This window comes from Eulemur rufifrons, chromosome 8, assembly GCF_041146395.1.
Source record: "Eulemur rufifrons isolate Redbay chromosome 8, OSU_ERuf_1, whole genome shotgun sequence".
Classification (NCBI taxonomy): domain Eukaryota; kingdom Metazoa; phylum Chordata; class Mammalia; order Primates; family Lemuridae; genus Eulemur; species Eulemur rufifrons.
The window spans coordinates 100252471-100273652 of NC_090990.1; the positions used below are offsets into that span (position 1 = coordinate 100252471).

Consider the following 21182-nt stretch of genomic DNA (forward strand, 5'->3'; position numbering starts at 1 on the left):
GTAAGCTGCTACCAGTTGTAAAAACGAATATTCTCTTACCATGATGCACTAAAAGTAGAAATTAATAAAAACAAACACCAAAAAGACCCTACTACCTGGAAATTCCCAAAACCCCAGAATTTCTGGGAAAATAATAAATTTTGGTTTTCAGGTAACTGCTATATTAAAAGGCAGGGTACCTTTAAGTATTAATAAAGGGCAAAGAATGAAAATGTATTAAGTAAATCATTCAGCTCAATAAGAGAACAAAATATTCCTAATAAAAGAGAAGTAAATGGTCCTAAAAAAAGAGGACTGTTTAAAATGATGAAATGAATTAGAAAACAAAGATAATAACTACCCAAATATTGGTTCTTTTATGGGGAAATGAACATATAATTTTATTTAGCAAATCTAATCTGGAAATTAAGAAAAACAAGGGGAAATATAGATATATAAAATGAGAAGTGCTAAAAGGCAAATAACTCCAGATACAAAAGTGAAAAGAGACTTATGAGAAATTTGTGTTTAATTATGTGCAAATAAATTTGAAAGTGTGGCTGACACAGATTTTTTTTAAAAGAAAAGATAATTTACTAAATCTGAGTACAGTATTTCTAGGAAAATATAACTGACCAGTCATCATAAATGTAATGAAGTCTTTCAAAAAGCTACTACTATTACCCAAAAAACCTGGTCTAGATGACTTTAATTATACAAAACCTTTAGAATACATAGAATTGCAAAGTTATTTAAACATTTTCAGAGAATAAGAAAGGAAGGAAAGTGAGCAGCATGATATTAATCCTAAAAGCCTACAAAGAAAAAACAAAAAAGGGAAACTAAAAAACTTGCTTGAGCAAAAATTCAGATTCTGCTGACTATGGCTAAGGTTCATTTTAGTTTATTTTTAGATATAATATACAAAAGGAGTTAAACATATCTCAAGCTAATTATCTAATTTTGTGAAATACAGACTAGATATGCTTTAAATTTTATGGAAACAAGTTTGTAAATATACTCCGTTTTTTTTGAGACAGAGTCTTGGCCTGTACAATGGTGTCATCATAGCTCACTGCAACCTCAAACTTCTGGGCTCAAGGAATCCTCCTGCTTCAGCCTCATGAGTAGCTGGAACTACATGGCGCATGCCACCATGCCTGGCTAATTTTTTTTTTTTTTTTTTTTTTTTTAAGAGATGGGGTTTCGTGATGTTGCTCAAGCTGGTCTTGAACTCCTTGCCTCAAGTGATCTTCCCGCCTCCCAAGTGCCAGGATTACAGGCATGAGCCACCGTGCCTGGCCAATATTCACACATCTTTACAAAATGTTGTGATAGCTCTGTGCTTGTCTTTTTAAGGCATTCATTCATGTTATTAACAACAGCTAGCTGAGGCTGGAAATCTGTGGCTTCAATTATACTTTTCTGAGTTAAAGAATACTGACTTAAAATTTTCTTATCCACATATTTAGGTATAGTGATACAAAATGGTAAATAAAATATCAGCATACAGTTTTAGTAGCACATTAAAAGCCTGTGCATTATAAAAGGGTAACAAGAATCATCCTTATGGTGATGGAACTGTTCTGTATCTCCACTGTGGTCATGGGTAGATACATGAACTACATAGGTAATAACATTGTATAGAACTAAACACACATGCACAAATGAGTACATGTGAAATTGGGGAAATCTAAATAGGATTAGTGGACTGTATAAATATCTTGGTTGTGATATTGTACTATAATATTACAAGGTGTTATGATTGGGTGGTACTGGGTAAAGGGTATACTCCATCTCTCTATGTTTAGTACAACTACAAGTGAATCAACAATTATCTCAAGTGAAATACAATGTTTACTTTTTAATAAACACTGTGTACCATTATAAATTGTGATTCCCCCTCCCCAGGAATCCAAGGGATTACAATACTGGGAAATCTGTTACTGTAATTATGTCAATAGCTAAAAAGGAAACAGGTTGCTACTTCCTTTTATATAAATATTATATGTATATAAAAATATAATGCATATGTGTTCATCTATGTTAATGCTAAATGGGATGAGTTACCACTGTTTTTAATGTTACTGAGTGACTAATGTAATTAGCAATGAGATATTAGAAAGATAAAAACAGAAAAAGCATATAAGATTGTTACTTGCAAATGATAATACATAGACTGTAATCCCAAGGAAATCAGTCAGAACACTTAGAATTCAGCGAAGGGATTTACTATAGTATAATAAATGGGAAATCAATAGACTTCATATATATATAATTAGAAGATAAAGTGGAACAAAGAATTCTATTATAAAAGAGATGAAATATCTAGGAATAAACTATAATGGCTGATGATATACATGAAGAAAGCTTAAGAACATGACCGAGACTTGAACAAACAGAAAAGCTTAAAATGTTTTTGAATAAGAAAACACTGGCAGGGTGTAGTGGCTTATGCAAACATATAAACCAAGAGAAATATCAGGAAAGTAATTTTAATATTTGACAAAAGAGAATGCAAGATGAAAAATAGAAAAGACAAAGAAGGATATAATACAAGAAAATACAAACAGCATGAACATAAAATCACCTACTAATAAAACCTCAAAATATATAAAACAACTGGGCCAGGCGTGGTAGTTCACGCCTATAATCCTAGCACTTTGGGAGGTTGAGGTAGGAGTATTGCCTGTGGCCAGGAGTTCAAGACCAGCCTAAGTAAGAGAGAAAGCATCTGTACAAAAAATAGAAAAATCAGCTGGGCATGGTGGCATGTGCCTGTAGTCCCAGCTACTTGGGAGGCGAAGGAGTGATGGCTTGAGCCCAGAAGTTTGAAGCTGCTGAGGCTATGATGATGGCACTGCCACAGAGCCAGACCTTGTCTTGAAAAAAAACCACTATAATGATAATTCTTCCAAGGTTTACCTGAAAAATTTTTTTTTAATGTGGTAAAGTGAACAAAACATGACATTTGCCATGTTGACCTTTTTTTTTTTTTTTTAGTGTATAGTTTGGTGGCATTAAATGCATTCACATTATTTTGTAGCCGTCACCATCCATTCATCTTCAGTTTTTCATCTTCCTTAACTGAATTTCTTTCTTTCCTTCTTTTCCTTTTCTTCTTCTTTTTTTGCTTCCTCTACATGCCAGAACTTAACTGAATTTCTATATCCATTAAATAGTGACTCCCCCTTTCTTCTCCCAGCCAGCCCTGGCAACCACCATTGTGTTTTCTATCTATGAATTTGACTGCTACCTCATATATAAGTGGAATCATACAATGATTGTCCTTTGGTTATTGGCTTGTTTCACTAGGCATAATTTCTTCATGATTTATCCATGTTGTAGTTGCAGCTTATATCAGAATTTTCTTTTATGGCTGAATAATATTCCATTGTATGTATACCTGACCCTTAACATGGAGTACTGACTCCTTGTGCAGTCAAAAATCTGAGTATAACTTTTGACTCCCCCAGAACTTAACTACTAATAACCTGTTATTGATCAGAAGCCTTACCAATGACGTGAACCATTGATTAACACATGTTTTGTATTATATATATATATATTACATAATATGTTCATACAATAAAGTAAGCTTGAGAAAAGACGATGTTATTAAGAAAATCACAAGGAAGAAAAATACATATACTATTCATTAAGTGGGGATCATCATCAAGGTTTTCACCTTCCTTGTCTTTACATTGAGTAGGCTGAGGCGGAAGAGGAGGGGTTGGTCTTGTTGTCTCAGGGGTGGCAGAGGCAGAACTAAATCTCCATATAAGTGGACCCATACAGTTCAAAACCCCTGTTGTTCAAGGATCAACTGCATACACCACATATTGTTTATAGGTGGTTTATATATGGGTTGCTTCCAGCTTTTGGCTGTTGTGACTAATGCTGCTATGAATATGGATGCACAAATATCTATTCCAGGTCCTGCTTTCACTTCTTTTGAGTATCTAGAAATTTAACAATCAAAATTTTAAGAAAAGTTTTTTTGGGACTAGATAAGATACTTGTTAAGGGTTATATGGAAAAATAAGCAAGAGTAGCCAAGACATTCCTGAAAAGAATGATACCGTGTAGGAATCAGGCTAATTAGATAATAAAATAAAGTTAAAATGATTAGAACGTTGTGGTGCATGGATAGATAAAATTAATGACCCAGAATAGAAAAACTAGCAGTAGACCCAAGTATATATTAGGATTTGTTACATGAGAAATGTAGCATTTCACATCAGAAGATAAAGGATGAAATTATTCAGTAACTTCTGTTAAAACTAGGTAGCTGTGTAGAAGATTTTATTAACATATTCCCATGTACACATATAAAACTTCATCTTGGGCCGGGCGCGGTGGCTCACGCCTGTAATCCTAGCACTCTGGGAGGCCGAGGTGGGCGGATCGTTTGAGCTCAGGAGTTCGAGACCAGCCTGAGCAAGAGCGAGACCCCACCTCTACTAAAAATAGAAAGAAATTATATGGACAGCTAAAAATATATAGAGAAAAAATTAGCCGGGCATGGTGGCGCATGCCTGTAGTCCCAGCTACTCGGGAGGCTGAGACAGGAGGATCGCTTGAGCTCAGGAGTTTGAGGTTGCTGTGAGCTAGGCTGACGCCACGGCACTCACTCTAGCCTGGGCAACAGAGTGAGACTCTGTCTCAAAAAAAAAAAAAAAAAAAAAACTTCATCTTTTATTTTCACTGCTATATTTCCTTTGAGAATACAAAGCTGCCATTATTTTCCACATTTAGAAAAAACTATAGTTATACACCACACAACATCATTTGGGTCAACAATGGTGGTCCCATGAGATTATAAGGGAGAGGAAATATTCCTGTCACCTGACCCTGTGTAGGTCTAGGCTAATGTGTGTGTTTGTATCTTAGTTTTTAACAAAAAGTTTAAAAAGTAAAAAAAAAATTTAAAGTAGAACAAAACTTAGAATACTTTTATACTCTTGTGATTGTGTTTGTGATTTAGACTAAATGTTATTACGAAAGAGTTAAAAAACTTAAAAAGTTAATAAAGTAAGCTAAGGTTAATTCATTATTGAAGAAAGAAAAAAAATTTAATAAGTTTAAGGTAGCCTAAGTGAGCAGTATTTATAAAGTCAACACTAGTGTATAGTGATGTTCTAGGCCTTCACATTCACTGGGCACTCACTCACTGACTCACCCAGAGCAACTTCCAGTCCTGCGAGCTCCATTCATGGTAAGTGTCCTATATAGGTGTACCATTTTTTTATCTTTTATACCATATTGGTATTGTACCTTTTCTACGTTTAGATAAGTGAATACTTACCATTGTATTACAATTGCCTGTAGTATTCAGTACAGTAACGTGCTGTACAGGTTTGTAGCATAGGAGCAATAGGCTATACCATACAGCCTAGGTGTGTAGTAGGCTATACCATCTAGGTTTGTGTAAGTACATTCTATGATGTTTATAAAACAATGAAATCACCTAAAAACACATTTCTCAGAACTTATCTCTATCCTTAGGTGATGCATGACTATACTTTGATACCACTTTATCTTCTAGCTGTGACCCCATTTCTCTGTTTTTCTTGCTATTTACTTTTTAGATTTTTCTCTACCCATTCTCTTTTAAACCCATTCCATTTGAACAGGTTTTTGCCTCCCTCATTAAAGAAACTGCTGTTGCATGGTTACCAATGACCCCTATAATTTTAAATCCAACAAAGAAATATATCTTTTCATTTCTACTCAGCTTGTTGGCAGCAACTAAAACAGTTGTCTCCTTTCTCCCCTCCTCACTACTGCACTTGACTAGTCTTAAACAAACAAACAAAAAAAAAAACCAGTTGTCTCTCCTGGAAATACATTCTTCACTTGTGTTCTAAGATAATACACACTCTTTTTTCCACCCTTCTTACCTTCTGACTCCTCAGTCTTCCTGATCTTTAATGTTGCAATGCCTTGGTATTCTTAGTCTTTAGTTTTTTATTGTTCTGTTTACAGTCATCCTCACTTGGTTGTGTCAGCCAGTCTCAATTTAAGTATCAATATGCTGTTGACTTCCAAATTTGAATCTTTCTTCCCAGACTTCTCTACTTTGATGTTTAGTAGGTATTTCAATTTTAACATGTCTAAAACTTGAACAGATAGCCATTTTCAGTCTCCTCTAACTAGTCTTTGTTATCTTTTCCTAATTTCCACTCTTTCTGACCTCATCTAAGTCACTGTCATCTCTTATCACAATAACTGTATGGCTTGCTAGCAAGGCTCTGAGCTTCTACCCTTGAAGCTTTTGTCAAGACAGCAGCAAGAGGGACTACGTGGAGATGTGAGATCATTTCACTCTTCTTATCAAAACCCTCTACTTCGCATTTCATTCAGAGTAAAATCTCAAGTCTTTAAAACAGCTTAAAGTGAACACAATAATGTAGCCCTCTCAGATCACGTATTATTCTCCCCAGTTAGTTGGTTAAATCCTGTCTCCCTAGCATTCTTTTATATTCCTGTCAATAATTTCTTCACTTCAGTATTCATTAAAATGTTACCTGATCAGTGAGGCCTGCATTAATTATTAATTTTGCAAATCCTCTCCTAGCACTCAGTTGCTTTCTGGTTTTCCCATAGCAATTACCATGTTCTAACAAATAATGTTCTTTAAATTTTTTTGTGTTTTTCTTTACTGTCCTCTTCCCTGCAACATAAGCTCAGTGAGAACAGGAATTTTTGTGTTTCTTGTTCTTTGACATATTCCCAATAATGATTAGGAACTCAACATATATTTGTTGAATGGATGAAAGGTCAAGTTGCATACCTCTTCTGCATAAAATCTGCCAATGGCTTCCCCTCTCTTTGACTAAAACATCTGTTTTCCTATCTCCTGCCCCATTACTCTTCCCTTGCTTACTCTACTATAGCAAACCTAGATTACTAACTGTTCTTTGAACATACCAGACAAGCTCCTGACTCAGGGCCTTTGCTTTTTTTCGGTATTGTTCTTTTCCCAATTGGGTTTCTCTGCAAATACAATCTAAGTTCTCAATCAGGAGTTTCCTGACAACCTATTTTAATATTGTAAATCTTCTCCAACCCTAATCTTTTCTCCTTCTATGCTCTGATTTTTTCCATAGCACATTTTATCATCTGATATTGAACATTTTACATACTATTTCTACTCCACTCATGCATTAGAATAAAATCTCCATGGAGAAAGGTATTTTTGGGTTTGGTTTGGTTTGGTTTTGTCTTGCCATTAGAGAGGGTCTTGCTTTGTCACCCAGGCTGGAGGACAGTGTCCGCAGTCATAGCTTACTGTAACCTTGAACTCCTGGGCTCAAGCGATCCTCCCATCTCAGCTTCCTGAGTGGCTGAGACTACAGGTATGTGCCACTACACTCAGCTAATTTTTCTGATTTTTTTGTGGAGCAGGGATCTTGCTATGTTGACCATGCTGGTCTCAAACTCGTGGCCTCAAGTGATCCTCCTGCTTGGGCTTCCCAAAGTGCTGGGATTATAGGCATGAGCCACCATGCCTGCCCCTGTTTTTTTTGTTGTTGTTGTTTTTTCCTGCTGTTATTGTCAGCACTTAATTATTAGGTGCTTAATAAATAGTCACTGAAAAAATGAACTGTTGAAAAAAGAATTCAAGATTATCAACTAAAATTAGCAGTGTTCTTGAATACCACCAATTTAGAGTTAGGAAATACAACAGTAAAAATTTATTAATTAAAAGGTAACAGCAGAATCTGTGAAATATTTAGAAATAAACAATAGCAAATGTTTAGGATTTATATAGATGTAAATATCCAGATACACCAAAATGCATGTTTAAGTAGATAAATTACTTTGTTATTGTGGAGCTAAAGTTGAGATACCTTTTTTCCCTATATTAGTATATAAAGTTAAAGCCATTTGGAGTTTTTTAAAACTTCAGTCAGATCTCAAGTTCATCTGGAAGTGTACACAGGTAAAAATAGGGAGCCTAATGAAAATGTTCTGAAGTCAGTGGTGATGTTTGCACAATTCTGTGAATATACTGAAAACCACTGAAATGTCCACTTTAAAACAGTGGATTTTATGGTATGTGAGTTATATCTCAATAATGTTGTAAAAAAATGAATTTCTATGGGAATACAAAAGGAAAAGAAGCTAGTCTTTTCGAGCGTTAAAACATGTTATTATGAAGTTATAGTATTCATACATTAGTGGCTCAGGAATAAGCATAAATATGAACGAAACACAACATAAGAGCTTAGAGAAAGGCCCAAATACAAATAAGAATATATAATGCATGTATTTGAAATCTGTGGGCGTGAAATGCATAGTGGAAATATTCTTAGAACAATGGGATAACCTTTTGGGATAAAAGCTGCTTCCCTACCCATAGGTTATATTTTAAAAGTTCAAGATAGTAAATAAAGTAAAAATAAAAAGAAACTATAAAAGTGTTAGTTGAAAATGTAGTGAAGATTGTCATCTGTAGAAGGACATGGTTTTTCCAAGGATAAGAAAACAAAACTATAAAGCTAAAGAGACTATTTTATATAATATAATAGTAAGAACTTTACTATGAATTCAGCCTATGTTTAAATCATTCCTTAGTCACTTGCTGGTTAAGTGACCTTCAGCAAGTTAGCCAGTATGTAAACTATTCTTTATCTATTAAATGAAGACAATTATAGTAATTGCATCATATGGTGGTTGTAAGGATTTATAGACTATGTGAGGTATGGTACAGTTTTTCCTAGGTATTTGAATACATAAAAGATTTTAACTTGTTTTCAGGAAAAATAATATGAAGTGAAAGATAGTTGATAGATTGGGGAAAATATGTGCAACATATGAGAAACAAAGGAGTATTTCTAAAGTAATAAGGGGCCTTCTAAGTTAGAAATTTAAAAAAAGTCACAATTTAGACAAATAATATGGACCACGAACTTGAACAGCTATTTCACTGCTAAAGAAATACAGATAGCCAGCAAAGTCATGTAACAAGACATTCAAAATATTAGGTAATGAAATGTAAATAGAAACGCATATAGCTGAGCACATTGGCTCATGCCTATAATCCAAGGACTTTGGTAGGCCAAGGCTGGAAGATTGCTTGAGCCCAGGAGTTTGAGACCAGCCTGCGCAATACCTGTCCCGTTGCATTTCTTTCTTTCTTTTTTTTTCTTTTTGGAGGGGGTGGGGGATGACAGGGTCTTACAGTTGCAGTGACATCATCATAGCTCTCTGTAACCTCAAATGCCTGGGCTCAAGTAATCCTCTTCCCTAAGCCTCACTAGTAGCTGGGACTACAAATGAGTGCCACCATGCCTGACTAATTTCTTCATTATTTGTAGAGAAGAGATCTGGCTGTTTTGCTCAGGCTGGTCTTGAACTCCTGGGCGCAAGTGATCCACCTCAGCCTTCCAAAGTACTAGAATTACAGGTGTGAGCCACTGTGCCTCCATTTTAAGGGTAATTTTTAAAATTAGAAGTATCATAAATATATTTAAAAATATTTATAACAATAAACCCTTTTAATTTTCAAGTTTTAAAAAGTAACCATAATAGTAAAGAATGGGATTGTTTAATAGAATGTGAAGAAAGTTTAAGGAGTTTCTTTAATTTCAAGTTGTGCGTGCGTATCAATACTGTATGAGACTGTCAAACCAGTTTCCCCTTGGGCAGAATTGTCCAAAGAAGAAATAGTTCCTTTTATTCCAAGTCAATCAAGTATTGAATGTATTGTGTTTCATTTTAGGTGCCACATGTTAAGTGGAATATTTATAACCTGAAACATGTCCATCAGAAAATGACCAGAAAGGAATGAAACTGCTTGAATCAGGAGGTTAAATATCTTGGTTGAGTTAAATTGTATGAAAAGCTGTTCAGAAGAAGAGGAATTAGACTTCATGTGTGATTCGAAAAAGTGAGACGTGGACTAGTAATTGAAAGTTGCAGAAAAGTAATATTTCACTTTGCTCTTGGGAAGGACTTTGTTTTAATAAACAGATTTTATTATGGAAAATTTCTAACAAAAAAGTAGAGTTATTAGTACAAAGTGAATTGAATAGAGGTATATACCTGTCACTAAGATCATCTTTTACATTTCCTTTCTAATATTTTGAAACAGTCATTTCTACAGGAGCCTTGGTTCATTTTAATGGGAAATGGTATTTAGAGACCACAGTGTTGAGTGTGAGTTCATTGATACTGGCTTATCATTGTTTTTAGGCATTTTATTGGGCAGAGCTAGATAGACTCGACATATTTCTAATTCCAACTTAAAATTACAGGACTTTTACTTCTTTGATTTTGTATTTGTATCTTCTTTTCTTACTCTCCAAATTTTGGTTCCTAATGGCATTCACATGCTTAATTATTTGATCTGTGTATCTATCAGTCACGTATCTAGGTTCAAAATATACCAGTAACATGGTCACTGGGTGTAATTTAAGATTTTTTAAAAGGATAATTTTTTGGATTTAAAATGTGGAGTCTAAATACTGTGTTAAAGTAATTCAAAATACTTATTTTCCATGTAGTTGTATAATTTATTTTCTATATAGTTAGATGTACTTGTTCCCATTATATTCAAAATTTAGTGATTTGGAATAATTTTCTTTATGATACAATTTTGTTTCTAACTTATGTAAAGCATTTCCAACATAAAAAACACTAAAAAATTAGAAGCGTAGAGGTCTAATGTCTATTCCTGCTTCTTTCCCCATAGGTTACTGTTTTCATTACTTTGCTTTATTCTTTCATTTTTAAATATAATTAGATAGGTATATCTATTCATATCCTCCATCCCTGTTTTCTTACACAAAAGGTAGCATATTATAACCATTTTTCTAAATCTTGCTTTTTTCATTTGGCAGTATATCATCAGATCACTCCATAGCAGTATATTGATACTCCTCGTTCTTTTGTTTTTGTTGGCAGATTCTTAGTACTCCATTATAGAGATAGACCTTGATTTGTTCAGCCAGTCCCCTGATCTCAAAATAACCATTTGGATTGTTTCAGGGTTTTGCTGTTTAAATAGTGGTGTATTTTAGAGCTTTGTTCTCTAAATACCAGTATATCTGGTGATAGACCCTCAAATAGCATTTCTGAGTCAAAGGGTTAAATGCATATGGAATTTTTCTAGTTATTACCAAATTCCCTTTTATAAAGATTTTGCATATTTCCGTACATACTTGAATTTGGTTTTATGTTTTCTATCCTGTTCTGTTCTTTCTTTTGTTTTTTCATTTGTCAGTTCTGTACTGTTTTGAAGATTGAGGCTTTTAAAAATAATCTAATAGTTGGTACTGTTATCCCTTTGCTTTTCTTCTTTTTAGATTTTCCTAGCTATTCTTGTGCGTATATTTTTCCCAATGAACATTAGTCAATTTTTCTATTTGCTGAAAGAAATCCTGGTAGTGTTTTTATTGGGATTGCATTAAATTTATAAATTTGTTTAGGGAAAATTGTCATTTTTATGTCTTCCTATCCACAAACACAGTGTGTTTTTACATTTGTTCAAATCTTTTAAGAATATTTTATAGTTAGGAAGAACTTTTCAGTGATTTTCCAAAAGAGTCTGTTGTATGAAGTAGTGAATTCATTTCTAAAGTATATAGTGAAGATTTATGAATTAGGTAGCAACTTACAGTAAATGACTTAAATGTTGCTTTCAACTCTAAGATTTTACATAAAAACACATTCTACAGAAAATATGATTTTTTAAGTTGTCTTTTATATTCCACATTAAGAGAGAACTGGACTCTTCATTCAGTACTATAATCTAAAATGAGTTAAATAAGTAGAAGTAGGTTAGGGATTGTCCTATATTGGTTTGGAATCATTGGAGTCAGTGACGAAGGTAGGCAATGAACTGTTATTTTAAAAGAGGATCATGGAATATTATAGCTAAAAATATTTTTCTTTTCCAAAACAGTACATCCATTCTGTTTGGAATGGATGCAAAAAAAAAAAAAAAAAACAGTACATCCATATGCTTCATTTATATTTAGTCAATCAGTCAAAAGTAAGATGAAAGTAGAGAGTATTGATATGCCATTTTAAAAAATGTCGAAAAATATCATGGAGATATTTCTAAAAACCAATATGTGATCAATTAGTTTGTTGGATTGTAAAGCTAAGCCTAAGTGGTATAAAGTTTACTCTCTCTCTCTGAAATCTTTTTCTTGTTCAAATTTTAGGACCCTTCAAAATTTTACAAGAAAGCAGATGATGTTGCAGCCATTGAATGCCAGTCTGAAGAAATCATCCATCTTCATTCACAGGGAGAAAACAATCCTTTGTCTAAGAAGCTATCTCCAGTGCACTCAGAAATGGCAGATTATATTAATGCAGCACCACCTACTCTTGTTGGTAGTCGGGATCCTGATTTAAAGGACAGAGCATTACTTAATGGAGGAACTAGTGTAACAGAAAAATTGGCACAGCTCATTGCTACTTGTCCTCCCTCCAAGTCTTCCAAGACAAAACCGAAGAAGTTAGGAACTGGCACTGCAGGAGGACTGGTTAGCAAGGATTTGATCAGGAAAGCAGGTGTTGGCTCTGTAGCTGGAATAATACATAAGGACTTAATAAAAAAGCCAACTATCAGCACAGCAGTCGGATTGGTAACTAAAGATCCTGGGAAAAAGCCAATGTTTAATGCGGCAGTAGGATTGGTCAATAAGGACTCTGTGAAAAAACTGGGAACTGGCACCACAGCGGTATTCATTAATAAAGACTTAGGCAAAAAGCCAGGAACTATCACTACAGTAGGATTGCTGAGCAAGGATTCAGGAAAGAAGTTAGGAATTGGTATTGTTCCAGGTTTAGTGAATAAGGAGTCTGGCAAGAAGTTAGGACTTGGCACTGTGGTTGGACTGGTTAATAAAGACTTGGGGAAGAAATTGGGTTCTACTGTTGGCCTAGTGACCAAGGACTGTGCAAAGAAGATTGTAGCAAGTTCAGCAATGGGATTGGCTAATAAGGACATTGGAAAGAAACTAATGAGTTGTCCTTTGGCAGGACTGGTCAGTAAAGATGCCATAAACCTTAAAGCCGAAGCACTGCTCCCCACTCAGGAACCACTTAAGGCTTCTTGTAGTACAACCATCAACAATCATGAAAGTCAGGAACTTTCTGAATCCATGAAAGACAGTGCCACCAGCAAAACTTTTGAGAAGAATGTTATACGGCAGAATAAAGAAAGCATATTGGAAAAGTTCTCAGTTCGAAAAGAAATCATTAATTTGGAGAAAGAAATATTTAATGAAGGAACATGCATTCAGCAAGACAGTTTCTCATCCAGTGAAAGGGGATCTTATGAAACCTCAAAGCATGAAAAGCAACCTCCCGTATATTGCACTTCTCCAGACTTTCAAATGGGAGGTGCTTCTGATGCATCTACAGCTAAATCCCCTTTTAGTGCAGTAGGAGAAAGCAATCTCCCTTCCCCATCACCTACTGTATCTGTTAATCCTTTAAACAGAAGTCTCCCTGAAACTTCTTCACAATTGGCTCCTAATCCATTACTTTTAAGTCCTACCACAGAACTAATGGAAGAAATTTCTGAATCTGTTGGAAAGAACCAATTTACTTCAGAGAGTTCCCACATGAACATTGGTCATAGGTCAATGGGTCATAGTATAAGTATTGAATGTAAAGGGATTGATAAAGAGCTAAGTGATTCAAAAACTACCCATATAGATATTCCAAGAATAAGTTCTTCCCTCGGAAAAAAGCCAAGTTTGACTACTGAATCCAGTATTCATACTATTACTCCTTCAGTTGTTAACTTCACTAGTTTATTTAGTAGCAAGCCTTTTCTAAAACTTGGTGCAGTAACTGCATCAGACAAACACTGCCAAGTTGCTGAAAGCCTAAGTAATAGTTTGCAGTCCAAACCATTAAAAAAAAGAAAAGGACGAAAACCTCGGTGGACTAAAGTGGTGGCAAGAAGCACATGCCGGTCTCCAAAAGGGCTAGAATTAGAACGATCAGAGCTTTTTAAAAATGTTTCCTGTAGCTCACTATCAAATAGTAATTCTGAGCCGGCCAAGTTTATGAAAAACATTGGACCACCTTCATTTATTGATCATGACTTCCTTAAACGCCGATTGCCAAAGTTGAGCAAATCCACAGCTCCATCTCTCGCTCTCTTAACCGATAGTGAAAAACCATCTCATAAGTCTTTTGCTACTCACAAACTGTCCTCCGGTATGTGTGTCTCTAGTGACCTTTTGTCTGATATTTATAAACCCAAAAGAGGAAGACCTAAATCTAAAGAAATGCCTCAACTGGAAGGTCCACCTAAAAGGACTTTAAAAATCCCTGCCTCTAAAGTTTTTTCTTTACAATCTAAGGAAGAACAAGAACCCCCAATTTTACAGCCAGAAATTGAAATTCCTTCCTTCAAACAAAGTCTGTCTGTGTCTCCTTTTCCAAAAAAGAGAGGCAGGCCTAAGAGGCAAATGAGGTCACCAGTCAAGATGAAGCCACCTGTACTCTCAGTGGCTCCATTCGTTGCCACCGAAAGTCCAAGCAAGATAGAGTCTGAAAGTGACAACCATAGAAGTAGCAGTGATTTCTTTGAGAGTGAGGATCAACTTCAGGATCCAGATGATCTAGATGACAGTCATAGGCCAAGTATCTGTAGTATGAGTGACCTTGAGATGGAACCAGATAAAAAAATTACGAAGAGAAACAATGGACAACTAATGAAAACAATTATCCGCAAAATAAATAAAATGAAAACTTTAAAGAGAAAGAAACTGTTGAATCAGATTCTTTCAAGCTCTGTAGAATCAAGTAATAAAGGGAAAGTGCAATCCAAACTCCATAATACAGTATCAAGTCTTGCTGCCACATTTGGCTCTAAATTGGGCCAACAGATAAATGTCAGTAAGAAAGGAACCATTTACATAGGAAAGAGAAGGGGTCGCAAACCAAAAACTGTCTTAAATGGCATTCTTACTGGTAGCCCTGCCAGCCTTGCTGTCCTTGAGCAAACAGCTCAGCAGGCAGCCGGGTCAGCATTAGGACAGATTCTTCCCCCTTTGCTGCCTTCATCTGCTAGTGGTTCTGAGATTCTTCCATCACCTATTTGCTCTCAGTCTTCTGGGACTAGTGGAGGTCAGAGCCCTGTAAGTAGTGATGCAGGCTTTGTTGAACCCAGTTCGGTGCCATATTTGCATTTACACTCCAGACAGGGCAGTATGATTCAGACTCTTGCAATGAAAAAGGCCTCAAAGGGGAGGAGGCGGTTGTCTCCTCCTACTTTGTTGCCAAATTCTCCTTCACACTTGAGTGAACTCACATCTCTAAAAGAAGCTACTCCTTCCCCAATTAGTGAGTCTCATAGTGATGAGACCATTCCCAGTGATAGTGGAATTGGAACAGATAACAACAGCACATCAGACAGGGCAGAGAAATTTTGTGGGCAAAAAAAGAGGAGACATTCTTTTGAGCATGTTTCTCTGATTCCCCCTGAAACCTCTACAGTCCTAAGCAGTCTTAAAGAAAAACACAAACACAAGTGTAAGCGCAGGAATCATGATTACCTCAGCTATGACAAGATGAAAAGGCAGAAACGAAAACGGAAAAAGAAATATCCCCAACTTCGAAATAGACAGGATCCAGATTTTATTGCAGAACTGGAGGAACTAATAAGTCGTCTAAGTGAAATTCGGATCACCCATCGAAGTCATCATTTTATCCCCCGAGATCTTCTGCCAACTATTTTTCGAATCAACTTTAATAGTTTCTATACCCACCCTTCTTTTCCTTTAGACCCTTTGCACTACATTCGAAAACCTGACTTAAAAAAGAAAAGAGGGCGACCCCCTAAGATGAGGGAGGCAATGGCTGAAATGCCTTTTATGCACAGCCTTAGTTTCCCTCTTTCTAGTACTGGATTCTATCCCTCCTATGGCATGCCTTATTCTCCTTCACCCCTTACAGCTGCTCCCATAGGATTAGGTTACTATGGAAGGTATCCTCCCACTCTTTATCCACCTCCTCCATCTCCTTCTTTCACCACTCCACTTCCACCTCCTTCCTATATGCATGCTGGTCATTTACTTCTCAATCCCACCAAATACCATAAGAAAAAGCATAAGCTACTTCGACAGGAAGCCTTTCTTACAACCAGCAGGACTCCCCTCCTTTCCATGAGTACCTACCCCAGTGTCCCTCCTGAGATGGCCTATGGTTGGATGGTTGAGCACAAACATAGGCACCGTCACAAACACAGAGAACACCGATCCTCCGAACAGCCCCAGGTTTCCATGGACCCTGGCTCTTCAAGATCTGTCCTGGAGTCTCTGAAGCGCTATCGATTTGGAAAGGATACTGTTGGAGAGCGATATAAACATAAGGAGAAGCACCGGTGTCACATGTCCTGCCCTCATCTCTCTCCTTCAAAAAGCTTAATAAACAGAGAAGAACAGTGGGTCCACCGAGAGCCTTCAGATTCTAGTCCATTGGCCTTGGGATTGCAGACACCTTTACAGATTGACTGTTCGGAAAGTTCTCCAAGTTTATCCCTTGGAGGATTCACTCCCAACTCTGAGCCAGCCAGCAGTGATGAACATACGAACCTTTTCACAAGTGCAATAGGCAGCTGCAGAGTTTCAAACCCTAACTCCAGTGGCCGGAAGAAATTAGCTGACAGCCCTGGACTCTTTTCTGCACAGGACACTTCACTAAATCGGCCTCACAGAAAGGAGCCACTGCCTTCCAGTGAAAGGGCAGTACAGACCTTGACAGGTAAGAGTTACTTTGTCGCCTGTTATTTGTTAAGAGAAATAGATTATTTTCCACTGATTGCCTAACACATGCATACGAACTTTTAATAGATCTCTCTTTTTGTTTTTGTAAATGTATTTTGTAGTATTATCTTAAAAGTTCTCATTTTCTTTAGATGTAAGAAGCAAGAAAGGAATGTCTTTGCATTAATTTTGTATTTTGAGACGAGGTAGCATTATCAGAAAAAGAAAAATTTACACAACTTTTGGAAACCAGGAAAAATGATTTATCTTTTTTATGCAAAATGGCTACTATACAATTTGTGTAGTGAGAAATGGCTCATTAGATATCTGTTAGTGTGCAGAATTTTTTTTTTTTTTTAATAGAGATGAGGTCTCGCTCTGCTGCCCAGCTGGAGTGCAATGTGGCACAGTCAGGCAGCTTTGAACTCCTGGACTCAAGCAATCCTTTCGCCTAAGCATTCCATGTAGCTGGGACTACAATCACGTTCCACCACGCCTGCTAATTTAAAAAATTTTTTTAGAGACAAGGTCTTGCTATGTTGCCTAGGCTGGCCTTGAACTCCTGGCCTCAAGTGATCCTCCCACCTCAGCCTCCCGAGTAACTGGACTTATAGCTGGAATGAGCCACTGTGCCTGGCAGGATTTTTATTATATATTATCCAGTTGTTATAAATGCTTCTATGTTACAGAAAGTATATGTTATTAATGCTGTATGTCTCATAACAAAAATCCAAGCATTGAAAATTTTCAGCATTGTGAAATTTAACTGAATATTCATTCAGGAGGACTTTATTTTACAGAATATCTTTAGGTATCTTCATAAAAGCTGTTTCAATCAGATATAAAAAGATATGAAAGAAATCTAGATAATGCATTTGTAACATCTAGAAAATGTTTTTTAACAATTGAGAAGAGAGAAAACAAAGAAGTGGTGGCTTCTGTGTTAACACTGAATTGGAGAGGATAAAAATAATTTACAAGGAAACTTGCTAGTAATGGTCTAGATAAGATGATAGTGGTAGTCTACTAGGGTGGTGGTGCCTTCCACTGAGACTTAAGGAGGAGGAAGCAGATTTAGAGGAGAACACAAGTTTGCTTTTTAATACAAAGTTTGAGGTGACTGTAGATCATTGAAGTAGAGATGTTGAGCAGGCAATTGGACATCTAGGTCTGGGGCTCAGTAGAGAAGTTTGGGCTGGAGATAAGAGCATTTCACTTTGAGTTTTTGGAAAATTTTGTTTAGCAGTATCTTTCATTAAAAATAAAAGGGCACTTCTGGATAAAATAAGAATTGGGAGCAGACTCTCAAAACTTACGCAACTTTGTAACCAAGAGCACCAAGAAAAAAAAATTTTTTTAAAAAGAAGCAGTTAAAAAAAGATTAAGTTGCTTAATAAATACAGTAAACATAGGTGTTAACTTTCTAGGAAAAGATGAAGGTAGCTTGATAGAAGGGGATAGAAAGGATAGAAGCTGCTCAATTGTAGACACAAGAGGATGTCATTGGCAGATAAATGTAGCAATGCCAGAGATAGCTGGTTCTAGTTTATTGTCCTTGTTTGTTTATTTTGCACAAAGATTGGGAGAAACCACACAATAAACACTTGAAGAAAAGTCTGTGGCCAACAGGAGCCAAGAGGTAGAATGTGGGATGAATATAGATTTTGAATAGAACTGCATTCCTCCACGGCTTTCTGTGTTTAGTTTGTGTTAGTAATACTCTTTGTTCAGGTGCTAGTTTTGTGCTGCAAAATATTTATATGCCTTGAAAAATCATGTATGACCCATACAACTTCCATATTATCCTGTATCATTTCTTGTATTTATCAATGATATATGAGCTATTTCACTATACAGGAACACATACAGGAACCAAACATACTGTATACATTTATGATATTTCCCTAGGGAAAGAATATGGAGGGGGAGAAGACAGCCTTGGATAGCTCTGAGGAATTGCAGTGTTTAAAGTAGTAGTTATATATGATTCTTTGTGATGATTTCTACAGTTTTAAAAAAATGATTGCTAAAATTTACAAATCTGGACATTTCACCTAAAAATTTGGAATTCTTCTCAAAAAAAATCAGAACATCTGGCAATAATCGATTCACATTTTCTGGATGATGATGGCTAGGGCTCAGTATTGGCAAGTCTCTTTTAGTTGGTACCTGCATTCTTCTGTTTGCCACAGTCCTCACAATTTCCTGTTATGTGTTATATCTGGCCCTCTTCAGCTACTTAAACAGGGAACATTTGAATTTGAGGTCCCAGTTTAAAAGTTGTGAGGAGCTTACAAAGGATGGTCTCCCTCTGTCGCCCAGGCCAGAGTACAGTGGCTCACTGCATCCTCAAGCTCCTGGGCTCAAGCAGTCCTCCTGCCTTAGCCTCTAGTGTCAGCATATCTGAGTTTTCTTTTTTCTTTTTTGGTAGAGATAGGGCTTCCCTATGTTGCCCAGGCTGGTCATAGACAGGTTGTTGAATATATCATCTACATGGATATTGAAATCACCTAAGAGGACAATTTCAGGAGTTGGGGTGAAAATGATGGATGTGATCCTGGTTTTAGGGTCCTCAAGGAATGAGAAAGATAGCGGGGAAGTCTAATATATCCCAGAATATCTGCTTTAAGAATAAGAATTTGTCTATTATTTGTCTTTAAAAAAATGATATGCAAAAACCGCTAGGACCTATTAGAAGTCACTGCTCCAACACTAAGTCTTTATCACCAACTGGATATTGTATAATGTAGTTTAATTCTAATACTAACTACCTGGAGTTAGTGAAGACCCCAAATTGAGAGTAAAGTTCATCACAACTCTGCCCCCACTTCAGATGCCAGTCACAAGTTTCAGAGTTTCCAAGCCAGCTGTACTTCTGTCTGGCCTGTTAAAAATTTGGTACTTCTTACAACCGTCTCAATTTCAATAAATTGTTAAAATAAGTCAGAACTTACTAAAACCACTGTACTACAATTGTAGTTTTATTACAAAGGATACAGATCGGGAACAACAAATTGAAGAGATGTATAAAGCAACGTTTGGTGGGGGAAGGATTTATAGAGCTTCTATTACCTCTCCTTGTGAAATTTGGGCACATTACTCTCCTAGCATATCATTATATGCCCCAATCTAGAAAGTACACTGAACCTCAGTATCCAGTGTTATTAGGAACTTATTATGTGGTGTGATTGATTAAATCATTGGCCATGTGATTGGACTCTATCTTTGGTTCTCCTCCACTCCCTGGAGGTTGGGCTGGCCCAGAGTTTCAGCCCTCTAATCATGTCTTTGGTCTTTAAGTCACCTCATTGGCATAACAAAGACATTCCTGTGACTTAGGAAATTCCAAGGGTTTTTGAAGCTCTGTGCCTTAGGACCAGAGACAAAGACCAGCTATATTCTTTATTATATCACAAATCTAAATTCTTTTGTTAATTACTCTCTATCTTGGAATCTCTGTCTTCTTCACAATTACTCTTGGATGGAGATGTGACTTGATTTTCTAATAGAAACTTAATATACTGTTTTCAGGTAGCTGTGAAAATAGGTTGAGGTATCCTCTTAAAAAACATTTGAGATGTTTAGCTAAGCAAAATACTAGACAAAAGTACTAATTCAAGCTTAGATATCTTTTATTTTGATCACTTTGAAAATGAGGCCTTAATTTTGTTTAGGGAACACTCTATAACTGTTTTTTGTTCTTAACTATTCCCTTATGATGGTAGGTGTTCTTTCAGCAAACAATTATTTTATACCTGTTGTGTGCCAAGTGCAGGGAATATGCTTATAGATAAGATATAATTTCTGCCCTAAACGAATTTTGCAGATTACACAGACATGTATACACATAAATTATTGATAGTTCCCAATATCGAGATATTCACAAGGCATTTTTGGGAGCAGAGAAGTGAGGGACTCATTTAAAAGGGGCTGGGAAGGAGTTTTGAGTTTAACATGCAAAGAATAAGGGACGAAGACTATTTCTTACAGAAAAACCAGCTTTGAAAAGGCTTGGAGATGTGATACTTTGGTTAGTTCAGTGTTAATATTAATGGTCTGATACGGGACCCAAGAGATCAGGCTGGAAAGATAGGAAGAGGACAGATCATAAAGCCTCTTGTTTATATAAGACCCCAAGAGTTTGGAGTTTACCCTGTAAGCAATGAGTAGGTAAGGATTTTAATAAGAGGAATAATTTACTGAGATTATATTGACAGCAATGTGACAGATGGATTAGAGAAAAGTGATCAGATCAGTTTGGAAAACTGTCCCCACAAAATATTATGAGGCCCTGAAGCAAGATAGAAATAGAAAAGACATATTCAGATAAGAAGTCAGAAAAAGAGGAAGGATTTTAGAATGGCTTCCAGATACCTTTCTTGGGCAATTGATTGAATGGTGATGTGATTAAGTGAAATGAAGTATGCAAAAGGAGAAGGTTGGAAGAAAATAGATTTG

General features: G+C 36.2%; 1 protein-coding gene across 2 annotated transcripts in view; it reads left to right on the forward strand.

Moving 5' to 3' along the window:
- ASH1L (ASH1 like histone lysine methyltransferase) overlaps positions 1-21182 on the forward strand; it is a 189274-nt gene that overhangs the window by 48617 nt on the left and 119475 nt on the right. For both annotated transcript variants that reach the window (XM_069480458.1, XM_069480459.1), the window contains exon 3: positions 12159-16722. In XM_069480458.1, the coding sequence (XP_069336559.1) occupies positions 12159-16722 (4564 nt within the window). The remainder of the gene's footprint in view (positions 1-12158; positions 16723-21182) is intronic.